The 19,700-nt window shown below is 38.6% G+C and overlaps 1 protein-coding gene across 2 annotated transcripts in view; it reads right to left on the minus strand.

Annotated features, from left to right (window-relative positions):
* The window catches only part of ZNRF2 (zinc and ring finger 2), a 60,460-nt gene that overhangs the window by 18,440 nt on the left and 22,320 nt on the right, over positions 1-19,700 (minus strand). For both annotated transcript variants that reach the window (XM_069860152.1, XM_069860151.1), the window contains exon 2: positions 11,425-11,520. In XM_069860152.1, the coding sequence (XP_069716253.1) occupies positions 11,425-11,520 (96 nt within the window). The remainder of the gene's footprint in view (positions 1-11,424; positions 11,521-19,700) is intronic.

Genomic DNA, 19,700 nt, shown 5'->3' on the forward strand with positions numbered 1-19,700 from the left:
CCAGCACTAAGAAACTGCTACAATATATGAAAAATTGATTTAGGTTTGTTGAGAACTGGGGATTGCAACCCAGAGATTCAGTCCAAACATGGCTGAATCATACAGTTTCCCCCTGAGCCACAGGCATATATTAAGCCTTGTCACCAAAGGGAGCATGCCTAAGAAAAATGAGAGAAGCCTGAAGTTCAGCTTGCCTTGTATAGCAGATGACTCCTTTACCAAAGATAAAAAAAAGAAACCGAAAATCCCAAATCAGAACCAACCAAAAAACATAAACAACCCACCACAACAACCAGCCATAAAATCCCAGGAGTATTTATCTACAGAAGCCTCTTCTGGTAGTCAATCACTTGGGAATCTGAGTTAATGATTTAATGAGAAAAAGATACCACTGTGGTTAGGAGGAAGGTGAAGAGTTCCTTTCATACACCATGCAGAGACAGTTGTCTTCAAACTGCTTTATGGTGAGAAGGAAGACTTAACTACAATGCTGTAAACCTGTTAAAAGGAGCAATTTTTCCCAGTCAAGAGTGGATGCAATCACCACCAGTGTTCACAAAGACTGGGAAAGTAAAGAAGAGCAAGCATGACAGAAGATGGTGTCTATGACTGAGATGAAAGGAAGATGTAAACTGGAAAAGATCTTGTAATTGCAAGATGTTAATGTGAATGTACAAAAGGAGGTTAGAAAATCCCTCTTGCTTTGGCAGCTTTTTAAGGTGACTGAGCTTGTTTTACCTCCAACACGAAAGGATACCAAAAACATTGCAGAACACAGTTTTTCCAAATGGCAAGGCTTTAACATTCACCATCACTGAAACCATGGAGAAATTCCTTTGTAACGATTATCAGTTAAGAAGTTTCATTTGAGTGATGGTCTGCGACAAACTAAGAGTATGTGATGGGGACATGCTGGTCTAATGAAATCTGTGAGAACTCTCATGTAAGACAACCTAAGTGAAGCAGGCCCACTAGAAACCTTCATGGAAGGAAAGGGTGGGGCAACAGTGTCCCTGAAGAGCCAAAGCACAGAGAGAATGAAGAGAAGCTCAGATGTAATTATCTATCCTATTACTCTGGGAGACACGGGTTACTTTAACTGCAATGTGTTTTGAAGTTGGATGTAGGATCTGATTGAGTGCTTTGTTCACTTTATCCTTTTTCAAGATCCTATTCCAGGCTTCTTACAGGTGCCCTGAGCATAATGGGTTTTGCCAAGTCTTTTTTCCAGTCTTTTAACATCGGCCAAATAACTGACTCATTTCTTTGCAGCCTTGTAGAGGAGTTTGGTTTCATCTGATGCAAAATGAGTGCAAAGGGAGCACTAAGGAAGATGGCACGGAAGATGAAACTATGAACCTAAGCTCAAAACAGGAGGAGGGGAGAAAAGCAGGTGTGTCTGACTAAGATGCTATTCTGAGGGAAGATACGATGCATTACTGAGCAACACACAATGAAAACACTGGTGCCAAAACTCAGTGAGCATAAAGTCTGGCTTATTAACCCCAGTGCCAGCTGCTGGGCCTACAGGGTGCTTTTCCCAGCAGGCTTGAGATCAGTCTTCTCCAAGTTAAAATTCAATGTCTGGTGTCAACATGCATACAGAGGACAGGGATATAAATCACTGCGTAATTTTTACTTGCCTGTCTTTTCCGTTCACAGTAGACAGACTGCTTTTTACAAGCTATTTCCATTTTAAATACAATTATCCTTATGATATAGATGGAATGCAAAACATGTCTAAATGCAAATACTTCTGATAACATCAAATATTTAGTTGGGGCTTTCAAAGCTATCTCATCTTTTCTGCTCTACACTTATCCATAATCCAGCATTAGAACTTATACCAGTAAGGATAGACATACAATATTTCTGGTGCTAAAAGGTACCTACAGGTTTTCACTATCCCACTAAGACACGGAGCATAAGGGTCTTTCACTTCAAGACAAAATAAATGCTCCAAAACAACCTTCCTTTACATTTTATAGCAAACGGCATCAATTTCTAGATCCTAGCAATTAAATAAGACTCATGATTTCAACAGCAATGATGATCATTCACAAATAGTAATACAAGAAGATTAACATGGGAAACGTTTTAAAAAAAGGTCTCAAAGACAATTCTCTAGTATCTGTTCAAAGTTTTACGCACATAACCTGACAGTATGTTTCTACAATCATATTAACCTTTCATCTCATTTTTTAAATTTACAGGCTATCAAAACTATTGGATACCATTACAACAAGGCATTTCAGCTAATAAGACCATTATAAAAACTTCCTTGCAACTGAGGAGAAAAAAAAGGTAAATCAAAGGCTAACCAAACAATTCCTCCCTCATCTCTTCATTCCAAACAAATAAACATTATTTATGGACTAAAAATTATCAATTAATGGATACTATTGCTTAGGCATCCCATACCTAATATTAAACATGAAGACTATATAATTAAACTTCACACAAGAAAAGAGGGGATGAGGAATATAGTCAAAATGAATAACATTTGATATGGCTTTAAATTAGAGATAGCTATTAGTGTAGGGTTAAAATTGAAGTTATCTGAGGATTTTATGAGGAAACTTTAACAAGATTCCGGGAGTGTTAATATAGTTTGGCAATGAATCTAGCAACAATTAAGGTTTTCATGTTTCAGCTGTGTGTTGGAACTCTGGGTTATTTCTGTAGCTAAACCAACCTGTAGCCAAGAGACTTATGCAAATTTCAGAGAACAAGGACATTCCTCCAGGGAAGAAATAACAGGCTAGTCTAGCATTTTCTACCTGTGTCAGTATATAATCAATGCAATCCCTGCCAATAGACAATTTACAACCTGTTCTAGTATCACTGGATTTTGTTAAAAACACTAAAAGTTGATAATATTTTCTCCTGTGTAAGCAGTGATAATAATACTCAATTTAGATGGGAGAGTACTGTATCACACTAACAGTGTTTGCATCCAGGTTGCTTCAGAAGAGTTAGAGTTGTCCTACCACTGAAAACCACTGCAAAAGCTGAGCTGACTTCTTTTGTTATTGAAGGGTTGAGCCTGCAACTCAGAAGCACAAGACAGCTTAAACAATCAAGGGTTAGCATGTTTTAAAGCAAGATTTTAATCTGAAAAAATTGCAAATAACATTTCAGGCAATTCTTTCAATTGACCTGCCCTTGGGTTAGTTTTTGAGCAAGACGGAGTGCCTTTTATTCTTTTATATTTCTTTAGATAAAATTCCTGATCTGCAAATAATCTGCTCTAGCTCCTACAAATTTAGGGAAGGAAATACTGTGGAATTCCTACACAGATCGCTCAGTCTCAGTGAGGTATAGTTTAGCATTTATTTTTAAACCCCAAGATTCCAAGTAGTTTTATTTCAAAATCCAGCCAATGAAGCCTATTTTCCAATTTTAGGAAAAGCTTTGTATTTTCAAGGGGTTTTGTTTCCACAAAGCAACTACAAAAAAATAAGTCAGTTTGCTGCTAACAAGTGAGTAAATTCTCAAGGTTTTAGAGGTATCAGCTTGAAAGACTGCAGAATTACCATACAAAACTAGGAGCATTATTTCCCCTAAAGCTAAATTCCCAGCAGTCACAAGACTGCAGCAGTTGCAGACACGATTTATGACATCCTCCGAATGACCTCTCAAAGCTAAAGACTGATTTAGTGTAAGACATAGAAGGTAGCATCCTATCTGCCCACATCACATGATGCAGAGTCACAGCACAGTGAGCATTTGCTACCAAGCAATCAAAACGGTCCCTTAGCTTTCTACTGCATGCAGCACTGCACTGCATTACATAAGAGAAATACAATGTCATACAGTGCAATATATTGGGTCTTCTTCTAACCCAATCTGAATCACTTTTCCTGTCACCAGCAGATGTTCTTTGCGGTACTGGTTCACAGGTGTATCTGTAATTTTCTAGGACAAGAATTGTCACTAGACTGTAGCAGTACTGTCAGTACCAAAGCAAGACAATGGCAGCATCTGAGGTTAGGAGTGGCTTATAAGGAAAGGAAACAACTTAAGCTATTCAGCACATGAATGATCCTATTTTCTCTATTTCTTTCAGAAACAAGCAGGCTTGTTCTATAGTTGTCAAAAGCTTTACTGTATTTATCCAGTGCTGCACATAAAATATTCCTGTGGGACATGTATGCATTTATATAAAGGCAATTCCAATGTACTGAGGAAAAAAAGATATTGTCTCACTCTTTACAACTGAAGTTAAGTAAGAGGTGACATTGCCGCTATTTTGGCCACGAGAGATTCGTGGTGGGTTCATCACAGAAAGTTCAGTCTAGCAGATTTAGGCCTGGCAAGGGAAAGTACACAGAGAATCACCCACCAAATAATCTTCTCCCCAAAGGCTCATCGAAAGAGCCAGTCCCATTCACAACAAAACAGATAACGGTTTAAGACATGAATGGATGTGATCCCTGCAGTGTACCCTTCTCAGCAGGATCTGAGCATGTTGACTTTACTTCACTACAGCAAGAAAACTTGGCATCACCTATTGAGCATGACCAACCTGAACCACCAAAGCGAGCCATCATAGCTTCTTTACAAACCCATGCCTCCCTTTCTCTTACATGAGAAAAAAAATAATAAGCAATATTATTATTGCTTATTATTACCACCACTAAAACTCTAAGATTTATCTTACCAAGATAAAAGGGGTAGTCTGCAGTTCTGGGAGCTGCTGTTCCAGAAGTTCGAAGCACTTCCCTCTCAGTTACACTGTGTTCATATTTCAGGAGCTTTCTTCACAGCCACACCACTAGAAATACACAGCTTGCTTTTTTGATTCTGTAGCAAAGGGTTGACAGTTGGTGGGTGTGAAGGAAAGATAAGAGGCTGCATCCTCTAAAAGTGCTGCAACTCCACGCTATCATGGACTGACCCACTGACGGAGGCTGAAATGGGGTCACCAGAGCAGGCTCTACCTCCCTTTCGGCTACACGTTTAACTTGAGTGTGGTTTTATTTAGTGACATTTGTCAGCATTACTCTTTAAAATGAACAACCTCCTCCTTAGTGAAGCTGAACTGTAAAAGTCTGTTTTTGTAGTCATGGTCATTTATGATGTACCAGCAACTGCTGAAGGAAAGATTTGGGGTGGCTGCAAGGAAATACAGCTTTACCGAACAAAAGGTAGTAAGAGCTAGTTTGCCACTGTTCCGCTTGGCAGTCTGGTTTGGACAAATAGCTGTACACAGCTAACACTGGCGAACACCAGTGGAAGTTTCTCCTTTTCTCAGGTGTTACTGACAATTCTTACAGGGAAGCAGTACAAACATCAAACTGTGTTCTCCAAAACTGCAACAAGGACTAACAGTCTTGAGCTGATATTATAACAATTCACAGAATTACAGCTGTGTCAGAATAGAACTGTACTTACTATAGTAATGTTAGTCACCATGTTAAGCAAAACCTCAAAGTTCAACAGATATTCAGCAGTTCTAATTATTTTCAAGGAATACTGAATGAAACTGTTTTTAAAGGATCAGGGAAACTGAATGAACCTCCTACACACTCTGGAAGATGTTCATGAGTACACAACATCAAAATAAGAGTAAATGTCACTATTTTAACTGCAAGCACAGGATAACTGTCTCTTCGTCCTGGTAAGCTACTTCATGAAGTATGCTCTTCTCCCTTCCCAGCAGTCCTGAGGACAGAGTAGAGAACCATCCAGGACAGAACAAGAAGGAAGAAACTTTTAGCTAAGAACCTTGTTGAACCGCAAAAATGGGAAAACAGAGAAATTCTATGGAGAAGTTTATACCTCAGATAAAGTGGAATGAAAGAACTGAATCATAGAATCATAGAATAACCAGGTTGGAAGAGACCCACCGGATCATCGAGTCCAACTGATTTGCCTTAGTATTATTTTTACGACTTTGCTGAAAGTCTAGTCCTATTAAGGGATGAGGACAAGGAGGAAGGCTTAAGCTTTTCCTGGCAGACTGGCAAGACGCCCTTTTGCAAGGTCTTTTGGGGTATGATCTCAGGAATCCTTGCAGAGAAGTGAACTTGAAGTTCGCAATTCCTTTAACTTCAGAATAAAGTTTTGAGGGCATCAGTCAAAACAGCTGACAACATCAGCCCTGCTGAGTAAAATACCCTCCCTTTCTTTATGCATAGAAAGGACCAAGGAAATTAATTACTGCAGGGAGCAGTACTACCAGAATCACACATCTCAGTGGTCCAAACATCAGGTTAATAATGTGTGATATTTTTATTCCCTTCTACTGAGAAATATAAACTAAGTTCTGGCACAAGTAGCTTTCCAGAAGATATGTAAACAGTCACCAAAGAACAAAGCTTATAACTTGTGTCAGAAAAAAATAGGCTAGTCCCATTAAAACAAACAAACAAACAAAAGTTTAAAAAATATTTTTATTCAGTCCTTTAGGTGACTGCCAATCTTCAAGTCTCTACTTTTGATTAGAATGCGTATCTTATGGCTGTTGACATTTACATGTTGACAACTCCAGGATTATGGCTTACACAGATTCCAGCTCAGGATTCTGACTCTCAGGCCTCCGGATGTGGCAGTACCAGCATTTCTCTTTCCTCACAAGACAAAACTTACTCCATTGCCTCAGACTGATTTAGAATAAAAAGCGTACTTAAATCCTTGTGGCAAAATGCTGCTTTGCATCCTTGCTAATCTGTATCAGTTGCACGGTTGTGGCCCAGGTCACCCTGAATTCAGTGAGATGGCACAGGAATATTTGGGTAGCCATGCACCGTGTTAGATTCAAATACCCCAGAAGACAAAAGTTCATTGCCAGACAGGAAGAGCACACTGAGTTTCACTCCAGTACACCTACCTTAGTTTTTAATATTCTGTCTGTAAGACTCTTTCCACACACTAATCCTCCATTCAAAACACAGCTGGATAAACTTTAAATATAAAACCATAAATGTAATCCCTGCTATCTGTGATGTTTGATCCTCTGCTCTCTTTTGGTGTGATAGGGCTAAAAATAAATATCACTTATCATAATTTAAGAAGAATAACTTAAAAGTTGTTACCTTGAGTAAGGAAAAAAACCTCCAGCAGCTCACACACTGGGTGTCTCAGCATTCTTTGTCTCTGAAATTACACTAGCAAAAGCTTTTCCCCTTAAAATGAACCTCAGTAAATACATTGGCCAATCATGAGACCCATTGCCATATCTGAATTAAATGCAGAGCGGTCTGAGTGAAAGCAGCACTGATGTCAAAGCAGCACCACCCCTGGGCAAGCAGCTTTGAAGAGACCCGCTTAGAAAGTTTCCAGTAGAACAGCGTTCCGACGCAGAAGTGCTGACTTGATGAAACCTAAAATATTCCACAGGAATGTGCTAATTCAATCAGAACTTTTGAAAGAGGACAGGCCGGCTCGCCAAGCCCGCTAACCAGTCTAGTGAGCTGACTGGCCCTCCCCAGCTCTCCAGGGTGACTGGCTTCCCCTTCTGGCCAGGAGCCAGGCTGTTAGTCCCAGCTCCCAGAGGGGCCCTTTAGTAATAATAATAAAGTCTTACACAGTCTTCCGAGAAACAAACAAAGAAATTTTAAAATGAAATCCAGAATTACTTTGGAACCAACGCAAAGTTTCTTCAAGAGGAATTGGTTGCATTTGTTGCAAAGTAGCTAAAACTTCTGCCCCGAAAGACACACGTCTCTCCTGCATCTTCTCAATTTTTATCAGACACCTTACAGGGATGAAAAGCACCAATACTCTAACAACACAAAATGAAGAATAATTATATTCCAAATCTAAACTTGACCAAATAGGTCTAATTATCAGGAAGGAGTTGAAGACAAGTTGCTTCCAAAGCACTCAGTAAATCTGAGTTAATGCCTCTGCCTGACCAAAACACAGGGCTACCTTGTAAGCAACATCTTTTGCAGAGCAGTCCTTCAGAGAGCTCCCTGCATAACTCACCACAGCAAACTCAAATGAGATGGTGCAAGGGGCCTCAATTAATGCTTTGGAGAAGCTCAAAAGCAGCAGTTTTCCAAAAAAGTCTGTCAGCTAGCAAGTAACCCACTTTCCTCATAAAACTGGCTTTTGGCAACCTGTGGCTAACCAGTGCATGGAACCTACTGTTGCTTCTCAGCAATTTGGACAGTAACACTATGAAAAGACTTTTTAATTGCTAAAAAAAGCAAGGCTATTTAAGACAGTCACACCCAACACCACAATATTTTTGCACAAGTCCATTCATTTAACCAGCTTTTGTATCAAAATGCCTAGATAGTGGTTCATGTGTGAGCATCGTAAGTAGCTTAAGAGAAGTGGAACAAAGTTCCATAGAAAACAGAAAGAGCTCTCTTTACATGTCAAATTGAGTCAGCAATGAGATCTCTGTTGCAGGCCACTCACGTGACTTTGAAAGAATAAGGCTAATAAAATGTACTGATTTATTTATTTGAAAGTCAGCACAAATTCAGTTGTCACAGAACTGGAACAAATTTGTGACCACTCTTTCAGAAAACACGTGTAAATCAGACATCTGCCAGAGTTTGCAGTTCACTGACCCTTCTTACTGCCAAATGCAAGGCACAAAGGTAGCTCAGAAAGCAATTAGAGATTGGCTGTGAGGACTCATTAATTTTTTTAAACTTCAAATCACAACTAAACAGTCTTATAACATTTCTCTGGGGAAGACTGTATGCCTCAGATTCACACTTAAAATAAAGGTTTGTCTTCTCAGAAAGACAAAATACATACAATTTGCTCCATGCAGTTTCTTAGAAAGAACAACTAATACAGTACCATGAGGAAACACATCTAAAACAGAACTAGACATAAACACAATTTAATACAACTGCTCAACTTTTAAACATCTTGGCATCTACAAAGTTTAAAACTCCCTTTACCTACTTGCAATACAATATTCAGAGAGAAAAGAAGCTGGGGGGGAGGGCAGGGAGAAAGAAGAAAATCAAAAAGATATTTTTCTTGTAGTGGTAATAAAACTGGGAACGACCAGGGACCACAGAAGTAAATGATGCCTACTTGGCTCTACTCGACTACGTATGGCGTAAGACCAAGGTAACAATAAGAAAGTCAAGCATTAAGAAATGCCTTCCACTTTGGAAGAAGATATCAAAAGTTGATAGCAGCACCTTTTTGTCTTTCAAGCAAAACTTGAGATGTCCTTCTTATGCCTTATGACAAAAAGGGAGATCTGTCACTGATCTCTTCATCACAGCAAACAGCAAAATGCATAAGAACTGGCCCCCTCAAGTCCCCCCGCATATGGACACTCATATGCAATTCTGGGCCTGAAATCATAGCAATATTAAGTTACCAATCTGCTAGTTAATTCTCTTTTGTTAGCTTTATTTCTTTGTGGTGTGATTGTGAACCCTTTAACAACTGAGCGCTGCACAACTTTGAAGCCATATCCTCAATTTCTTCACGCTGCAGTAATTGAAATAACCAGCTATAGGCTACAATTTAAGATTTAGCCCATGACTCAAGGAGCTCACCAACTAGAGTTACACGGATCAATGCACACCTCTATTAAGTGTTTGTAAGAATGAGACCATACTTCTAGTTGAGCGTTGCTCTCAAACCAGTCCATGTAATTCAGTATTCTTCATTCAAACTTACATAACCACTTCCTAGAATGAGTTTCTGAGGCTCTCTATACAGCAGAAACACTCCTCCATGCTGCTGGTAATAAATCATATTGCCTTGTCCATAACTGCTTTTGTTGTGTTGCAGATTACCCAGGGAGTGGCTTCAGGTGCCACACACAGGTTTTACTTCTGGTCACTTATATGGAAGTACTTTAACATAATGGACTGCACAAGGGTAACAAGATGGCCCAAAGGAGCAAAACCAAGCAGCGTGCCAGCTGAGAGAACTGTGCAGGGAACAAAACAACGTTGAATATGGCACTGTTGTGATACAAATAAACATCACAAACAATACCATGAGGTTTACTTCAGAGAGATACCGTTGCCCTGAAAAAAGGTAGTTAGCTAAGTGCGCCCATTTGTACATGTCAAGAAGCAGCAGGGGCAAAAGATTTCTATCGGTCAACTCATAATTTGTACACATCCTGTACACATGCCATCAGTTGGGCTACCACCAGAGCTTGTTCTCTGCCAGTTTGCCTCTACCTACTCCACCCTAACTGATCCTAGATGCATTATTGCCTCCCTGACTGTGGCAACTAGGCTGTTGCCACTCAACATCCCTCAACACACAGATTTCTAACATCTTCTCTTGGAAAATGCTCAGTTCTAAATTAAAGAAGGCAAAACAAAGAGAAACAAAGCCCCCTCTGTTAGATGAGGTCAACCTTTTCAAACATACATGTGGTAACACCAGGAGGAAAAAAAAATATTTACTCTTCCTGAGTGCTAGGCTTTGAAATGGATTTCACAACTGTGAGTATATGATTTCAAATAATTTTTGCAATTAAGGGTACCATTATGCTATTCAGACAGAGTAAGGTGGGCCCAACCATCCTTCAAGACCTGTTCCTATAAAAAAAATCCAGTGTAGGATACCACAATAGCAAGGGTGCCAGGATAATGCAGGTTATTTATACAATAAGTAACTTATGTTGAAAGGGACCTCTGGAGGTCTTCTGGTCCAGCCCCTGACTCAATGCGGGACCAAATTAGACTAAGATGCTCAGGGCCTTGTCCAGTCACTTTCTGATCATCTCCAAGGACAGAGGTTGGACAGCCTCTTCAGGTGCCTGCTACTATGTTTGACCACCCTCATTATGAGGCATTTCTACCTTGCATTGAATCAGATTTTTTCCTGATGCAGCCTGAGGCCACTGACTCTGAACTTGTAGCTGTGCACCTCCAAAAAGAGAGAGACTCCCATTCCTCTGCAATTTCTTTCTAATTGCCTTCTCTTCTCATGCATTCCACAGCTGATGGCTGATAAGCAGTAAGCTCATTCAGGAAGTACCACATACTCAATCTGCTGAAGAAGAACGTTCTTCAGCTCCTTCAAGAAAGAGTAATTTTCTTAAATAAAGTACAAATGCATAATGTGTCAACTAACAGTCCTTAATAATGTTCTCAGAAGGAGACTTGATTGCCCTACCTCACTGCTTGATGTCGTAAGATGAGAGGATGTTTAAGCTACACATATCTCAAGTGGACAATAAATAGACACTGGTCAGTATCTGGCCTTGTGGTCAAAAAATTGAATAAACACACTCAAATAAGAATAGTTTTATATTTGCAGAACAAGTCAACACTGTAAATCATATTGGCATGCAAAAAAAGGCCAGTTTCTTAGGAAGTATTTTGAAAAAATAAAATACAAGCAAAAGCCATACAGAATTTCTGAGACCACTGAACTAGTCACCAGAGTATCTTATTAAATAAAGAATTATCATCACACTCTAAAGTCTAAAATGTATAAATAATTATCAGCTTACTTCTTTCTTACCATTGTAGGTTATCCTTGGTTTTGTCAAACACATCACAAGATGTAAATCCATTTCGTCAGATGATACAAATTTTGAACATACAGGGCACTTGAATCCTATGGAAAATAAAAATATGTAAGTGTGAGTACACTCAACAATGTTGTAAATATCTATATTCAAGCCAAAAATCTCTTCTGCACACATTAAAAGAAAATAAATATCTGGCAGCTTTCCAGATTTTACCTGACATTTTCTACATTAATATAATTCCCTTGATTACAAAAGCTCTCAAAGTGGACCACTGTTTCTGCAAACTGATCTGTTGCCAACTGCAAACATGTCAGCACCTCTGGAATGCAGACTTTCCCAAGAATCCTAAGAATGTTTAAGACAGAAATAAGAGGATAATATTACTCTAGGAAATAGGAATGTATAGAGAATATAGCCACTAGCCATTAAAATCTGAAGGCGGGCAGGAGTCCTGAATTAACATCTTCACTTTTACCAGGAACAGCACCGAAATGTTACAAAGAATCTTAGTTTCACATCTCATCACAAGCCGCAGCATCTTTTACCAGACTTGGGGACAGGGAAAACATTAACGCAGGGGTGTTGGCTCACCTACAGAATCACTAATATTTCCTGTAGCGCTGAATTTGTTTGAGTTCTCTCATCCTAGCCAAGATTTAGCTTGTGAGGTCACAACCTGAGGCAATAGGGGGTAAAGAATAATTAAGACAGTTGGGATTGGGATGCAACTGCATAATAGTCCACGACACAACTGATAATTACTTCAATTTATGTCATTACCAAAGATAGCAGTCTTCCAGTTAAGGGCAAAGATTGGTTGTACAAGTTTTACGGTCCACAAAAAACTCTGAGAAAGTCCATCTTTTTTTTATTCTGCTGAATAATTAACATGCAACTGATAGACAAAAAGCCACTAACAGTGATCTTGATGTGTAACAGCTGCTAAGTAATATACCTGTAGGACAACACGCAGCAAAAATATCTAAATCCATGTTCAGTGCAAAGGAGCAACTTCTTCTTTGACGCTGTTGAAAAGTAATGATGCAGGCATGCATAAAAGGTCACTGCACCTTCCACCAACATCCATGTCTGGGCCTGCTCCCACATGTTTTAGTTTGCTCCCCATTACTTTTGTACTGCTAACCTTGGGAATCCACAGGGAACCAAGTCAGTCAAGGATGACAAGTGACTTGATGCTGCAGTTTCAAGTTACAGACGCCTGAGAATTTTGATCTTTACTGTTAATTATTATCCAGATATAAATCAAGCAACTAACCTGAAGCATTAGTGCTTGATATAAGCAATGGACTTCATTTGCCAAGGCAATTATTTCTATTTCTTTAGTGCAGCTAAGAGGAAGCAAGTCAAAGCAGACAACTGGTAACACCCATGAGGAACTCTGTGCAGCAGCAGAACATGTACTCAAAACCACTTCCTGAGATAAAGTACAGTTCTCATTCTTCCCATTTTAGTCATAAGCAGTTCACGTCTATTTCTTCTTATGACAATCTTACACTTCAGTTTAAAGACTGCTCTTCTCTCCTTCTTTTTAATCCTCCTCCTCCAACCCACATCTTTATAAATAACAGTTACGAGCACAGGTTAATAAGCATACAACAGCCAAACATATCTTTTGGGAAAAAAACAAGTTGAAAGTATTAATTTACTTGTAGAAAGCTTTGTCAGTGACCCTTCAACCACTATGTATTCTCCTTCCCCTCAACACGTCTAAAACAAATTAGTACCTCAGTCCTCCAAACACACCAAACCACTCATAACTCCAAAATAGACCTGAAGTAAATTGTCTATCAACCTTATGCAGCTGATTACTCTTAAGTCTAGTCAAAACTTACTGAGACCCATGCATTACTCTCATTTATGTGCTTCTATAAGGCATTACTGACAAAATATTTTGATGTGAAAACCCATTTAACTTCCTCAGACACTGCAGACTGAGTCCTGCTGTGCCAGAAGGGAGTGTTTGCATCACAGCAAGTTAGCAAGTATGGTCATGGCTAGTTAGTCACTGGGACAGTCATTAACAGGTTCCCTGTGCTTTCTGTACAGAATCTTTCTAGCTTATTCCCTAGGGTCAACAGTACATCTAATTGGGAGTGACAGGGGGGCAGGGAAAACCATCAACATATCTTTAGAATCACTGCTAAAGCTAACAGTGTTATTAAAAAGGTACATATCCCAGGACTGCTTGGAAGTAATACTTAAATCCAAATTAAGCAGTACACGGACGTTGATTTGTTAGTAAGAACAATAATGCTTTTACCTAAAACCACGCTTAAAGATATGCAGCTGTGAGAAATCCTTCTGGTTATCTACCTGGAGTATTCAGTTGAATGTGTTTATACTATCGTGTGCCTGCCCCTAAATCTAGTAAACAGTCCACATTTTAGCAACATATTAAGTCCACGTTTTAACAATATGGTATCTTGTGGCTTGTCCACTGTCAAGGGGTATCTGAAGGTAAGTTATGCAACTAGGAATACACCCTTGAGACAGCAACTCTGGGACGCCTGACTGCTACAGCTCTACTCAGCACTCAGAACAGCACATTAAGGGACCCAAGCATCAGAGGACACTACACTTAACTAAGCCTTATGGACCAAATCAGCAACCAGTGGTAAAGTTACCTTTGTGAAAAAGATGTTTCTCCAGTGACTAGCACCAGCTGCATGCCAGAGACTAATATTACAGCTGAAGAAGTGCCTTGAGTTTGCTCTACGTGCTGAAAAATTTTTCAAACACCAAATGAAATCTACTTCTCATTCCTTCACAATGTTCTGCTGCAATAATCAGCTCCTGGATTTAGCCATCTTCCCCAAGAGATGCACAGTATATGCTTTACGTGAAGGAAATTACTATTTCCAACTCCTTTAGTAACCCCAGAGAACAAATTATTTTAACTATAGATGCAATATTTACTTTATTTTTAACTGTGTTTGAAAAATACGAGTAACTGATCAATCAACACTGTCCACAGGCCAGTTAAAGGTCCTTAAAAAAAGCTGTTCTCCCACCTTTCCTCAAATGAGAAGGCAATAGTTTCATGACCTAGTTTACAATTAAGTACTCCATAAGAACAAAGGCTCTATTGTACCACTGCCCAGCAGGCTAACAACATTTATAGACTATGTTTGTTTTTACCAGTCTCAAGGAACAACTCTGATAACTTTCTTAAAAGTTTCACATGACTTTAACAATCAGCAACAGGTCAAAAATAACTTGGTTTCTACATGACATGTTTTACTGTGTTTTGCAGATAAACAATGCATACACAGACTTTTGAACAACAAAGTGGAAGTGAGTCATCAGATGAAGTGGCATCAGGTGAAGTGTCCTCTAAAAACTATGAAACTCAGTTAACTGATTTCTCACTACCTTTACAAGGAATGCACAAGAGATAACAATGAGGGTGGTAAAACACTGGAACAGGCTGTACAGAGAGAAGGTAGATTCTCCATCCCTAGAAACATTCAAGGTCAGGTTGGACAGGGCTCTAAGGAACCTGATCTAGTTGAAAATTATGATTGCAGGGGGTTGGTCTAGATGACCTTTAAAGGTCCCTTCCAACACAAATCATATGTTATAGCATCATAGAAACATCATACAGTTCTAGGTAAAACTTCAGCTCTTATAAAGGTGTTGGTTTCACAGCATCTTTTATCCTCATCCAAGATGAGGAACCTAATATCTTTGTATCAGGGTTATCACTGTAAGCACGTCACTGCAAAGTGGTCCTTCCCTCTCCCACAGCAGAGAGGACATTGTCTCTGATAAAATTTAAGCCAGGAGAAGAACCACCTCTCATGTCATTCTCTTTCTGTACTGCAAGAAAGAACTGAGCACCAAAACTGAGCAAGCACATGCTTCTAGCTGACCTTTACAACTGTCTGCTTAAGAGGCAAATTCTTACAAGCTCCCATCATCTGGTTTCACAACCCTGACTACAAAACTGAAAGTAACATATTACTTAAAATGAAACAATAATCCTGGAAAAGTGCACAATTACAAGAAAAGAGAGGCAGAACAGAAAGTTGCAGCATGGCCAACAGAAAATCCCGAAGTGGCAGAAAAGTTTGAAATAACTAAACCTGCACAAGCAGCAGGACTTAACTCTTCAGAGGTGAATTCTTGCTCTCATTCTCTCCTGAATGCATCATTTTCTTCAGACTCCACCATCTTTTGCAAATAAATGTCCTGTTAGCCAAAAACACCATCTTATCTCACATCCATCTACTGCACTCATAACTTTCATCTCTGGCAGGCCTGAAAACTATCCACAGGGACAGGTTGATGGGCGACCATTCTACTCCTATCGATTTCAACCTCTTATTGATACCATACTGTGTTTGCCTTGCTTTGCAAACATCAGACTGTTTAACTTGCAGTTCAGTGCATAGCGAAGCAAACAAAACCCATCCAATAATTAAACTCCTGAACCTCTATAATTTTTTCCAAAATCATTTTGGCATTCATTCTGGAATACCTACTTTGTCGTGGGAAAAAAATAGAACTAAGAGCTTCCAGACAATGCAGTGCTAAGTATCACAGAATTGCACATAAAGGAAATATATTAAAGCAGTATTAGATTTGCACTGAAGAATGGGTGACCCTTTTGGTCAATATTAAATAGTTCTAGCAAGAAACAACCACAATTAAAACCGACACCAACACAAAAGACTTCATCAGCCTGATCACAGTAACCTTTCAGTAGAAAATATCACAAATGCAACATGACTAGAACCAAACCAAAAATTAACAAGACCAGCGGTTCTTTTAAAACAAGTATGCAACTTATCAGCATTTTATGGTTTTGGATCCTTGTGTTTGCAAACACAACGGTTAAATCCATGTCAGTTTACATTTAAAGAAGTCATAAGAAATGATAAATCCTTGCATACACGTTTTCTAAAATGTATTTGACAATAAGAGGCCTTACAAATGTTACTTACGTACTTGTACATTTTCTTCAGTATTTATTTTTCTAAGTATAGACAATCTGGAAGCATAGCATCCACTAAATATGATGATATAAGGGTGGCATAAAAGATTACTGTCACATAAATAAAGTCTGCATAATGATGCTAAAACAAAACAAAAAAAACAACAAATAATTCCCTCTCCACAATAAACAGAAGACACCTCACATAATCAGAGAAACATGTTAGAAAGACCTCAAGAGGTCACCAAGTCTATCCCATACTGGAAAACTGGGTTAAACGTACTTAGAGGATTTAATCTGGCCTTAAAAAATCAATTAGTGAAAGATTTTACAGACATCTAGACAACATACAATATTGATTGGCTATTCCTAGGGGGTCAGAAAAATCTTCCCTTCTCTCTAATCTGGTAGCCTTCACTCACAAAAGGAAAAAAAAAAAAGTTGATTACTTCTTATGTGTTCAGTAGACATGGAAAGCAGCCCACAACTGTCCTCAGTAGAACAAACATGTTCATACTGGAAAATGTGTGCCCTTCACCTTTTTCCCCTACCCCGAAAAAAAACCCGAGTTACTCTAATCTTTCCTCGTAAGCCCTGATGCCTAAACCTTTTATTCCTATTGCTGTCCTCTGGACTCTCTCCAACCTTAACATATTGCATTGCCAAGAACCGGGCAGATCTTGCAGGCTGGGACTTCACAAGTTCCAAGCAGAAATTAACAGCAATCTATCACACCATTCTGTTACACAAAGTTTCTCTCTATATCTGTATGTATGGATGTATCTATACATTCAGATACCTCCTTTATGTGTGTGTATCTATGTACATGTACATCTTAAACAGATCAACAGATTATTAGCTCATACCTGTTGTGACCTATAACAATTCCTAAATCTTCAGCCGTATGGTTCCTAGCAAGGTCTTGCTTTGCAGTGGTGTGTTTCATTTCTCCTCACATTTAATAATTCTCATTTGTCTTCCTTACTGAATTTTCATCACCTTCCTAACATGTTAAAAACATGATGAACTTCAATTTCGCCCTCCATAGTGCTTTCAGACCTTACAAGTTCGGTGTTATATTTCCTTTATTAAAGTGCTTACCCTCCAAAAAAAAAAAAGAGATGATTGAAAACAGACTCAAAGTAAACAACTGTGATATTTGATTTGAATTGTACTCCTAGAACAGATACAGGATTTTTTTCCAACTATTTAATCATCTACCTACTTTTTCCACCTAGACCATATTTTTAAGTTTGCTAATGAGAATATAAAGTAGAATAGTATAAAAATTTCATGCAAGTCATAACGCCTTCACTTCTTCCTTTTATATTCCAACTGTGCAGAGGCCTATGAAGTGAGACTGTAAGAACAGCAGAAAAAGATGGAAATAATTCAGATTCTCAGTGAAGCAACTACAGTCGTGGTCCAGTTAAATTTGTATTACTCCCTCTTTTGTAAACTAATCTATAAAACTTAAAAGAAGAAAAAAATATAGCTCCAGAAAAGATTATGTGGTCTAACAGAGTTACATGGCCACAGAATTTTCTTCTCCTCAGACAGCTGAGATGGAAAGAATGAATAATTCCTTGAGCTCAAACCCTTAAGCTTCGTACATGAAAGCATATTGCTTTAACACAGCTAACATCTCACCTGGCAACTTTACCCTACCACCTAAGAGGATATAAAGATTATTTCACACTGAATTCAAGAACAGAGAACTGACATTTTAAAAATGTCTTTAAGTTAGACTGTAAAAGAAAAAAGGGCATTACCAATTCACAACGAACCCTCTGTAGGAGAATTTCTAGCTTCTGTAGCTCCATATACAAGTGACTTGGAGAAAGTTTGTTACTTTACGTAGAGAAGTAGTAGAACACTAAAGGAGAGTGTCTCATTGAAAAAAGGTACACCTAGTTGTCTACTTTCTGTCCTTCCTTATGTTGTCAATGGCTTTAGTTGGGAGAACACTGCACCATCCAGAACGCGTTTCGGAATTTCAGAGATGAAAAGAAACAAAACAATATTCCCCTCAATTTGGGAGAGAATAGGAAATCAAATAGAAATAAAGAGCAAAATAAAAACGTTCCAAACTCTGCCCTTTCAAGAAAACTGAACCAGGATAAGCATAAGTATTTTCTTCTCAGCACTTACAGATTTTTTTTCTCATAATCTAGAGGTGTTTTCTTCCCCACTTTTGTGCCATAAAGCTGAATTAAACACACTTGTGAATTTCTTGAGGGAAATACGGGATTTTCTCTTATATTTTCTGATTTAAATCTCCCACAGCACTCTGTGGGAAAGGAAACAATATATCAAATACAGAATAAAGCCAAACTTGAAACTTTACTTTAGTTAAGGAGCCATTGAAATAATTACAGAAGACATGTTTGAATAATACTTTGTCTCCTAAGCAAAAACTTATAAAGACAAGACTCTTACTACTTAAGTTCTGAAGACCCCTTCATCTTGGTAACTGGCAAAGTGAGATCTTCAGTAACAATCACTGAAAAATAATGCAGTACAGAATGAAGAAGATAAATTGAACAAGACACATTTTCTTATTCATAAATAAAGCCTTTATCAACTGCACAACTTCAGGTGTCTAATATCAATGTAAATAGACATGTGATGATGATTGTAATTGACAGCTGCACTTTTTTAGAAACTGAAGAACAATAAATATAACCATTAAAAGAGGAAAAAACCAAACATGTTAAAATCTCCTGCAGACCAGAAGATGAACTTACATGTGGGAAAGACCTGTTGATTGATTTCACCTCTTACAACAAAATAAGACCAGCTGTTATTAGAGGAACAGCTTTTCAAGAGTGATATTTTAGACCAATGGAAGCATTCAAAGGGAGAAGGAGAGACCTTAGCTCCATCTGTGTTTGTGGGTGGGCGTTACCTCTCCATCCTAACATCCACAGGAATCTCTAGTCAAGGTAGATGAGCAACTGCTCAAGTCTCCTTCATCCAAACTCCTAGAGTCGTTACACTTTCAAACTGACAAGAACACAAAACCAATTTTTAAAGTGACTTGTAAGCTATTAATCCACTCTTTAACTTACTGCTTCATTAACTGCATTCCAGATGTGTCACCCCGTCAGCACAGATCCACACTACAAGTTTCTCAATACCATTAATTTCCACAGCATTTTTCCCAAGGGAGAGAACCCAAGGAAACACGCTTTTCCTCTCTTTTTCATATAGGTATGATGAATCCCTTCCAAAATCCAAATCAAGAGCAACAAAAGAAGGAAATTTTTCCTCTCTCTCATGTCTACTCATGATGAGATCTCTGACAAG

The sequence above is a fragment of the Phaenicophaeus curvirostris genome, chromosome 6, assembly GCF_032191515.1.
Source record: "Phaenicophaeus curvirostris isolate KB17595 chromosome 6, BPBGC_Pcur_1.0, whole genome shotgun sequence".
NCBI lineage: Eukaryota > Metazoa > Chordata > Aves > Cuculiformes > Cuculidae > Phaenicophaeus > Phaenicophaeus curvirostris.